The 10,963-nt window shown below is 32.1% G+C and overlaps 1 protein-coding gene across 2 annotated transcripts in view; it reads left to right on the top strand.

Moving 5' to 3' along the window:
• The first annotated feature begins 6,833 nt into the window (after positions 1-6,833).
• Positions 6,834-10,963, top strand: part of LOC106462096 — a 7,414-nt gene continuing 3,284 nt past the window's right edge. Inside the window, exons 1-3 of one of the 2 annotated variants that reach the window (XM_013922019.2) lie at positions 6,834-6,883; positions 7,039-7,195; positions 9,162-9,316. In XM_013922019.2, coding sequence (XP_013777473.1) covers positions 7,069-7,195; positions 9,162-9,316 — 282 coding nt within the window. In that variant the 5' untranslated portion in view covers positions 6,834-6,883; positions 7,039-7,068. Of the gene's footprint in view, positions 7,196-9,161; positions 9,317-10,963 lie in introns of both variants that reach the window. The other variant, XM_022386842.1, reaches the window with a different exon arrangement.

The following is a 10,963-nucleotide window of genomic DNA, read 5'->3' as shown; positions in this document are numbered from 1 at the left end:
TAGCATTATTTGAAACATTGTGAAAATAACAACATAAATTTATATTTTAAAATTAAGAAAACTAATGGGAAACTTTTAGTACTAAGTTACAGTAAAAGAAGGGTGGGGAATCTTTCTTTTTTTTTATCAATTTTTTTTATTTTAAAAGTTATTAATGAATGTATAATATATCCCATTATTTAAAGTATATGACCATTTTCAAGTGTGATAAGGTGAATATGTTCATATTACCAGAGGATTAAAAGTTTTAAGGGGTAGATCAGGTTACCCAAAACTGAGAGTCAAGTTTTCCATTTTCAACTTAATTATCTTTGTTTTATCTGTGATTGTATGTAAAGGGGCATGGTTTAATGAAAATAAGAGCAGTGAAATAAAAGTACAGAATGATTAGTGTTATACTTTGTTGACCCTATTAAATGCTGTTGTGAATTATTTGAGGGTTCATAAGGAATGAAGTTAATATGAGATGTATACAATATATTGTTTTTTGTTTTCAAAGAAAAGTGAAAACTTTGCTTTTTTGTGATCAAAACAGCATGAACTAAATCTAATTTCCAGGTAATATTTTACCACAGATATGCCACATTTATTATTTTGCTAATTTTGTGAATCTAACTCAGTTGTATATTTACACAATTAATTGATGTTGAGTTAAAGCTAAAATTGTATAAAATTTCTCAATTTGAATTTAATATTGAAGTAAATTAATCATAGACTTGGACCCTCTATTCTTTGTGACTTTCAACCAAGGAATAGAAAAAAAAAATACATGTTACATGTATAGTAAGTTCCAGCAGAGAATAATCACATAACATAAGCACATAAAAAAACTATGATTCAGAATGCTACTTACCTCTCCACAGAACAGAGCCATTATCCCGTGCATCTGCCAAGAATATTTTTGTACATCCCTACCCGTATTAATATGAACTTCACCTGCCTATGATGTAATCATCATTAGAGTATAGCCTTCAATAACTATGAGGGAAACACGTACTCCATGCACAGCAATGTCATAAGCATTAGTGTGCCATCAGAGTCTCATTCTTATCAAAGCAAAAGAAACACTGGAAATATTGTAGTTCTGTGGTAAGATAAATATTATCTGAAATACATTTTTAGGTAAGGAAAATGTTAACTTTAGAAACACTACTCTCCTATCCGCAGAACTAAGTGCTAGAAATCCAATAATGATAAGATGGTGTAAATAAAGAATGATGTTATTTCACTAAGGAGCTCATTTTTTTAATTTCTTTATTTACACCAGCTTCTCAATCATCAGTGTTTCTGAAGTTAATGTTTTCGTTTCCTAATAATGTATTTCAGATAGATATTTGCCTTTCTACAGAACCCCCCCCCCCTCACTTCCAGTATGTTTATTTTCCCTTGTCAAGAATAAGCATTTGTTGGAATTCTAATATTTATGGTCATTTACATGGAGGGTGTGTCACTTTCTTATTAGTGGATGGCCATAGTCTAGTGATGATTACATTATAGGCAGGCACAGTCCACATAAATATGTGTAGGGGGTGGAAGTTTTTGTTCAAGGCTTGTGACATACACAAAAGTCTTCTCAGTAGATGTGCTGAAGTAATAGCTATTAGTTCTGTGGAGAGGTAAGTATCTATCCGAAATACTTTTTCAGGTTAGGAAAATTTGAACTTTATGGAGAATTTGGGTTTCTGCATAATAAAAATTTTTTAACTTAATATTTATCAAATTGAAAATGTATGTATATAGTTCAGGTAATAGTCAAAATTAAAAGTACAGAGTAAGTCAGTTTCAAAACAACAGGATTCTAAACAGTGCATTACGAGGTCAACAGTATACTTCAAATTAAATAGGTGAATATTATTATAGGGATAATTTTTATAGAATTTTTACTTACAACAGGAGCACAATGGCAACAGAATCAATCTATGTGCTTTCATTTTCATAGGGTTTTGTACACTTAGAAATGCAGTCATTCTGACTATTGCATCTAGCTCATAATTTTAAAGACTGTTATTACTTCTTTTGGCATCAAAAGTCCCCAGATGGTACAGTGGTAAGTCTTCCAACTTACAACACTAAAATGAGGGGTTCGATTCCCCTCGGTGGACACAGCAGATAGCCTAATGTGGCATTGCTATAAGAAGAAACACGTCATCAAAAGATATAAATTACTGAAAATCAGAGCAGTTTGGTATGTGCATATGATTTTATTTTTCAAGTTTTTGAAACAGTTATCTGTGTGAAAAAAATGCCACAAAGTTCATTACAAAATACATCAATGTGTCTCTTAATTGGTTAATTAAATTATCTGAAATAATGCTCATAGACATAAGTCATTTGGGCAGTCTATTAAATTGTCATTGATATTTCTCATTCTGTAAGAAGCATTTTAAGTTGAAATACTTGATTATATTAATACTTCAAATCGGGTAAATTTGCCTGTTAAATACTGAAAGCCATTCTTCTTGGGTTTGAACTCATGATGTCAACAAATATGACTCAAATTTCTGAATGCCTTATGCATTACAGAGCATCCATCACTTACCTATAATTCTCTACTCTCCAACAAGTTTCAGAGGATCTTACATAATCTCTGTTTTCCCACATACCCACATAATTTATATTTTCTTGTTGACAGTCACACTGTTGGCTTTGCTATGGCATAACTTCTTAGTCATTTATTCCTGCCACAATCGAAATATTGGTATTTCTATAGCTTAGAATGATGCCCTGAATGATTCAGTAGTTAGCATACTAGACTGGTTCGGATATTTCATGGTTCACCCTTCATTACCACAAAAAAAAAAAAAAAAAATAGCACTCCCTACTTCGAGTTTGTGGGTGTGGTAAAGTCTCACTATTTGGCCTGGTAAGAGTAATCCAGGCTAATACTTAAAATTGACAGTTCGTTGATAAATTATTTGATTGTTTACATTGGTCAGTCTTATGCTTGTAGATTGCTGGTGTTATAGTTTTTTTTAAATTAAATTCCATTTGTTCCAGTTCTTGTACGCCACTTAATGATGCCAAGTAAACTTGGTAAAACATTGTGAATAAAATAAAAGTTTTCCATGTACAACCGATAAAAAATGTTGTGATTTTTTTAAAAAACATAGTTCTTTCTAATATTAAATTTAATCCATCATCACAAAAAAGTCCGGCTTCATTTTTATATTTGCAAGTATTTCACTTTAACTTGTTTTCCGTTCAGAGGAAGCTTGACTAGCATAGGTGTAAGCAAGGTGGGTCTTTCTACTGTTCTCAATGACTCCTCTGTCTAGACATTTGAAGATCATCATTCTTCATCATCTTTCCCTGGTATTAACCTAGATCAGTTGGTTCCATTGTCGAGTTTTTATTACTCCATGCTGGCCTGCACCACCATGGTTTGTACTCTTCTCGTCTATCTCGGGGGGGGGGGGGGAGCCTATTCCATTAATTTTGTAGTACATCTTACACAATGACGTTTGTCAATTACAGTCATAATGTAGCTCTTCTTTAGCGAAGCTGGCTTCTTTTCTTGGGTAACTTGAATGTCACATTCTTGAAGATATTCCTCTCTGGCATTATACCATTTTTGCTGGTTTATATTAAGGAATTGTTGACTGCAAAATTTGGTTTCTTGCCTTTTTACAACTTCTCAACAGCTTGATCATTTGTTTCATGTACCTCTTCATGTTAAGGGCGAATCTGCTTCTACTGCAGTCTACAGAAGTGCATCGGCAGTCACTTTCAGTTACCACAAAAGTCACGTGCCTCTGTCGACTCCACTTTTTCAGGTTTGTTTTTGAGCTTTATGATTTTGGCTCCAACGAGTACATAAACATTATCTTTAGTGTGATTTACGTCTGGCCTTAAGTTGCTTGACTTCTCCTTTTGAACCTTTTGCATTGTTTACTCTACTATCTTTCCCTGAAGAAGTATTCCTATTTTGTTACTCGCTTCTGAGAAGAAATGATCAGGCAATGTTGCTATTGAAGTTTCCCATATTATTTTCTTTTATCCAGGAAAGCTCTGTACTTATTTCCTAATAGGGTTTTTCCTATCAAACTCGGGTTGCAAGAGATGGTCACTGCTGTTTTTTTGTCTCCTATTGTGTTACCTACTCTGTCTGACCTTGATTCTACTTCTGAAAAACATTTTCTATGTTTGGTCAGGGCTGTTTGTTTGTATATTACAATAATGGATTTTTTTTCGAGTGAATCAACATTAGTTGTTTATATCTGATGATAGTTCTTGTTTAATTCACCTTAATGAATTGGCTTACACTTGCCATTTGGCTATGTCTTTAGCCTCCTGTTCTCTGTACTTTTTAATGGATACCTCACTGACTGTCATGGGTGCATATTGACTTATTTTTCGGTATTTTATCTTCATCAAATCACTGTATTTATTTTTCAGGATCCCATTTCTTACCTGTGGATGGAATCCGTATTTTATGAGACTTTGTTTATTCTGCCCAACACTATTTGTTAACCATTTCTACGGTATCTGGGATTGTGAATAATTTTGGCTCCAAAACAGATAATATAAAGTAATAAAGCTAAAATAAGTAAATATAGTTTCTTCTTATTTATCGAAAATCTGTATGTATACTGATTCGTCTCATCCTATGTTCTTTAACCGCTGTATTTGTCCCAGGTAATACAAGTATTTCTATATCACCAAATACCACTATTCACAAATCTATAGGTGTTTGAGCTTGAGAAATTATTCGATTATACAAGTACCCAGTAGCACAGCGGTATGTCTGTGGGCTTACAATACTAGGAACCGGGTTTCGATACCCGTGGTGAGCACATCACAGATAGCTCATTGTGTAACTTTCTGCTTAATTACAAACAAACAATTATAAAAAAACAAATATATAAGAAAATCGTGATCTCTCCTTCTGTGGAATTCTGTGTATGAATTCGTCCACTTTGAACTCTTGCGTGTCACATATACCTCTATATTTTGGTGAAGCTTCACAAGAATGTTGTCCTTTGGAAGTGGCAGATGGTGTCATCTAGTGGCTGATGATCCCTCAATGGGTACCTATCCAACCTATGCTTGCCTGTTTGTATGTGGAATTAGAGATATCGGAAATATAGCGACTGTTAGGGACAGGGATCATACTTGTTTTTATTATTTATGTTTTGGTGTTCCAATTGCACTATTCCTATGCTGTTGAGCTCATCCTTGGGGAATGCTTAAGTATTTCTTTGGTTCTCTCTGAGCATCCAGTAATTTGATTGGTTTTGTGTCCCAATTGCCATTTTAATATGGATGAAAATGGGCTACTGCCACTGCAGTATGTCCTTTGATAATGGCTACTCACCCGAAAAACCTTCCACTCCAGGAGCAGGATATAGTATTCTTCCTACCTGTTTATGACGGTTTCTTTTTTAACTCCATAGGTTAAATAAATCATTGCTGCATACAAAACAGATATATTTGTCTGAATTAAAGAGCATCACGAGTGAAGAGGTTCTCTTGAACCCAAGCCTGCAAACTATTATTATTTATTCTGGATTCTACTCCAATTCTACTTGGTTACATATTTCTTGTTGTGTATATTTTTATCTTCTTTCCCCCCAAAAAAGTTGTAATTATATATATATTCTTGCTTTCAGTATTTCAGCAGTAAGTCTATTTGATTTGAATTTTATATTTTTATAATTAATTTTAGATGGGTGCTTACCTTTGAAATACTTATCCTACCACATCCTCTCGACCGAATTATGGTGGCAAAGCAGAGATTATAATAATAATAACTTCCGATCAGGGAAAACTATGTACATAGAGCGAAACTAAAAACAATCTGGTATAGTTAATTAAATATACTTTTCTTACGTATGATCCTCTGATGCACGCGCAACAAGTCACATGGAAGGTGGGAGAGTGGAGAATTTTAGGTAATTAGCACATGCTCTGCAATGCGTAAATTAAATTTAAAAATTTGAGTCACTTGCTTTTTTAAGAACATGAGTTTAAATTCAACAAGGAATGGCTTTCAGTATTTCAAATGTAAGTACCTGTTTGAACTTCATTTTTCTAAAAATGTAAAATTTTACCTGTGACTACATCACAATTGGTTAACACTATTTCATGTATGGTATTTTGAATTGTAAACACAGTAAACTAATGTTTGCATAAGATTTGAAGAATACTTTGTCTCTTTTTACAAACAAGTATTTTACTAAAGTTGTAAATATTTATATTTTAAACAAGTTAATTGTTAATATTCACAGAGAGAACAGACTGCAACAGTAATGTCAATGTTTTGGTATTGCGTACTTATATATATTTATTATCCATGTTTATTGTATAATACTAAGTATTTTTTTACATTAATAGTAAATGTTTTTCTCCCTTCAATGTTTCTCTTTTCACAGGATTACATTCCAGTTATATTCAGTACTCATCATGTATTTTTTACCAACTTTTCTTGGTTAATAACAAATTTTAAGCTTATTTTATTATAATTTAATTATGTTTTATTAACTGTTAGTTTAAAATTAGCATTTCAAAAATATTTGTAACTTGTCCTTATTGTTATGCAATCTCTTCTGTGTTTATCAAAGTGTTTTCCTTTTAGCCAGTATTACTGTTACTTTATTATATAGCATTTTAATCACCTTTTTGCTACCAAAGCATAAGCTAGTATTTTTTATTTTAACAGTCCCATGAGAAAGAATATATATATATATATATATGAACATAATTTATTATTTCGAATGTTTTCACAGTTATACCAGTTTCAATGTAAAAATTGCCATATTACAGATTTTTTTTCGTATTTATTACTTTTCGTTTATTGTGGTATACGAATTTCACGTTTTCTATTTACTGGACAATCGCATTTCTCCACGATCGACTGACGTTCATGTTAGGCTACGTTTAGATGGTTAGCATAAGTTCTTTATTTTATTTATTATAAAGAAAAAAATAAAGCAAAACATGTTGTATGCACTAAGGACATTAATCCCAAAAATAATTTTCGTGTGATAAAGTTGTTAATGTGAATCATTATGCAAATATCGGTGGTATTTCTCTTTTCAGTGATCTTACCTGTGAGGTTGTGTCGAACGGATGTCATGCGTACTTAGCAGCGTGCCTTGTCATCCTCTACACTTGGAAATGAAGTGTTTTGAAGTTCTACATCTTTCGTTATTGTATGCAGTGTTATTGCTCTTAAAATTTTCGATTTTATGTCACGGTAAGACTTCTTTATATGTTTATTAAACGTTACAGCATTTAGCATGTGACTTGCTGTTCACATTATCAAATTACCTGATTAATTTCCATTTCAATTTTTCTGATAAGATTTTATCTTAAGCTGAAAAAAATCAAAACAAAGATGACATTCGTTCTCGAATGTACTTGTAGTTGTAGAATAGCTTGTTTGGTTATGACATTTGTCATAAGTATTTAAATATATATATATGTATATATTGAAATTTTGAACCCAATTATACACACACAAAGATAATTGTAAAATATTTAATAATTCTCGGATTACTTTATGGTAATTTTTCATAGTTATTTTAAAGTATATGCAACAGCACTATGTGATACAGGCTAGATTGTTTAAAAAATTGCTGTTGCCTTGACAGTAGACAGCATTAAGGTATCTGACATTTGATTGTAATTTAGTATTTTTCTAGTAAGTGAACAAAGATATAAAGTACTTATGAGAATTCATAGTTTGTAAAAAAACAATTCACATGCTTTGCCTAACGAGTTAATTAGATGTAGGTGGCTCAAACTTTGAAGACACAGTCTTAATTTCCTATTGAAGCTTGAATAACAACAGTTAGAATGTATTTAAAGAGAATATCTTTAGTCAAAAACTCGTATACATTTATTCAGATATATAGCAAACTTACAAGAGTGTAAAGAATAAATAAAAATGATTTTCTTTGCCATGCTTCCCCTGTAACGGTGTCTTCTCCATTACACAATAGTGTTCTCTTTCCAGCCGACACTACAAGTTACCTTATTTCATTGTTAGGGTAATTACTTACCTAGTTAGTATGAATTACGGTGTTCAAAATTCTTTTATCTAATCATATGTATTCTCAAATAATTAAATGGTTAAAGTTACTTGAGAGAAACCTAACAACAAAAATTAAAAAAATAGTGGCTACACTGTTTGAAGCTTTATTATATCATATTCCCATTAACGATAAGTTAAAATTGGAATATATATATATTACAACTATGCGAGATGTAATGGGCACAAAGATTGCACCAATCTCGTGTGTAACCGAGGTATTAAGTGTGGTAAAAAATTTTTTTCCTCATCGTTGTATATCTTGAAGTTTTTGGGCAATTAAAATAGAAATACAACATTATAGATACAATTTTAATATAAAAAATATATTTTTAAAGAGAGGATATCCATCCAAAAATACTTGTGCAAAAAAAAGTCAAAATATTACTTTAGCTCAAGCAGTCGGTGATTTCACGTGAACACAGGAAAATAAAACAATTGGCTATTACTCACAACTTAATATTTAATGTATGAGCATGTAGAGTATAGATTTATATGTCAATTTAGCATGTGTATAAACGTTTATATGTAAGAAATAAACGTGCCGATGTGCTAAATTGGCATGTTATGTACAATATATTATATTACTGTGTAACTGGGTGCAATTTATTAACTTGGAGATAAATATTGTAAGGTTACATTCGGTGTCCGCACTGGTGAGGTTATCGTCGTTTCCAGTTTGACCTCAAGGCATCATATAGTTTCGCAGTATAGGGCTCAGCGTTTGATTAATATATAATTGATCTTGTCAGACCAGTTGTAAAATTTAATTCAAAAATTTCCAAAGTGTTTAGAAAATTTCAATTTGTTATTGATATACATGATTATCTTGTATCAGTTTCGTAAGGAAAAACGGCAACAAAGCTTGTTTCTCAGTGGTAACTTATGTTTATTAAAATAAAATGTTTTGTTCATAATACTATTAGAAATAAGTGTTTGAGACAGAAATTATAAAACAACCAAATGGTATATTTATACTTGTTTTATTGTCAAAGCGTTTATGTACTCAGTAGTTTAATGATTCACAGCAGTTTCTACTCGTAGGAGAAAAATGCCTAATGGTCGGTCTATCATTCATTTTACCACCATTCCAGAAGGTACACATACATTTTTATTTTAACTTTTATAGCTGTTTCGAGGACAAACAAATTTGGTGTAACAGCTCCAAACAACACGTGCTACTTCTGTAGTACAGTTTTTGATGGAGAGCCCTGTCTTACTCTTCCCACAAATGTCTCGCGGTCTCTTCAACGTGTATGTGGTCCCGATGAAATTTTCTGCACGGTAAGATACTAGAAACCTGTTATAAAATTATGTGCACTTTAGTGTGCTTTTGTATTTATACATTAAATATATTTAGTTTTCAACTGCTATATCTGTTATGTTGTTATAGTGTGTACGTTTTTTACAAGCCGGCGAAGAATGGTTACAATTATACTTGTCATATAAGACATTAATATTATGTATATTGCATTTTTAAACACTTAGTTCTTTATTTTAGTCCCTTAGGGATTTTCAAATATTATAGTGTATAATAATAGTATTCCATCCACAGTATATATGCTTTATTCGTTGCCAATGACATGTTTCGCTCAATCCACAGCTCTTCAGGCTGGCTGTATTTGTTGAGAAAGGTATTTATATTTATAAATCATTGGTCCTTGTAAGAGTAAATGTGTGCACAGAACCACGAAGCGTAGAAGAAATCTGTAGCATAAAGCAAAACTAACGAGGGAGAAGGGGGGAGCTCGACATAAAAATAACAGTTGAAACAACGTTATCCTTGAATGAAGAAATTATCTGTAGCATAAAGCAAAGCTAACGGGGGAGAAGGGGAAGCTCGACATAAAAATAACAGTTGAAACAACGTTATCCTTGAATGAAGAAATTATCTGTAGCATAAAGCAAAACTAACGGGGGAGAAGGGGGGAGCTCGACATAAAAATAACAGTTGAAACAACGTTATCCTTGAATGAAGAAATTATCTGTAGCATAAAGCAAAAGCTGACGGGGGAGAAGGGGGGGGGAGAGCTCGACATAAAAATAACAGTTGAAACAACGTTATCCTTGAATGTTTTAAAAAAAGTGTTATAAAAACGAAGCGTTCCCATGTAGGTCTTAAGTCAACATTAGCACGAACAACAGCACGAGAGCGTGTGAACAATGTATAATGAGTGAAACGTCATCATAAAATCATTTTCATTCTTAACACATGAAAAAGCCCCCCAGTGGCACAGCGGTATGTCTGCGGACTTACAACGCTAGAATCCGGGTTTCGATACCCGTGGTGGGCAGAGCACAGATAGCTTTGTGCTTAATTACAAACAAACAAACACATGAAAAATTTTCTTGTATTTTGGTTGTTTTACACATTACAAGTGAAAAAAGCAACAACAAAAAAAGCGTTTCTCACTTACACTAACCGTTTAATATGACAAAGTATGTATAATCTTTAGTACCATTAGTATCTTCTGGAACTAGAGTTTATTTCAAAGATTCAAGTTGACACGAAAAAGAAAAGTCGAATGAAAACCAAAAAAAGTGATTTGTAATTAAAATATAATTTAAACATTATGGCATTAAGGCGTCAGTTCCAGTAATGTGTGACTCTAGCAAATATGCATAAATAAAATATTAGAACAATCATTATAGAAACTTCTGAGTATCGAAAATAAAATAGATAAATAAACGAAATTTTAATATCGACTAAATATACTTAAATGGTTTGCAAAACTTGGTGGGTTCAAGAACTAAAATTCATGCAATAAATTATTTTTGTTCTGTATTTTACAGAAAACTAAATCTTCCTGACACTGTTGATTATATTTTTTTAGCCGCGGCATAGCGGCTCGTAGAACGGCTCTTGAGTTTTTTTTTTTTCTTTTTTTTTTTCTAAGTACAAACTTTTAGCTCATAACTAAGATGAGATCT

The sequence above is a fragment of the Limulus polyphemus genome, unplaced genomic scaffold, assembly GCF_000517525.1.
Source record: "Limulus polyphemus unplaced genomic scaffold, Limulus_polyphemus-2.1.2 Scaffold1, whole genome shotgun sequence".
Lineage (NCBI taxonomy): Eukaryota > Metazoa > Arthropoda > Merostomata > Xiphosura > Limulidae > Limulus > Limulus polyphemus.
The sequence above is the reverse complement of the archived record's forward strand: the minus strand, read 5'-3'. Positions and strand labels throughout refer to the sequence as shown.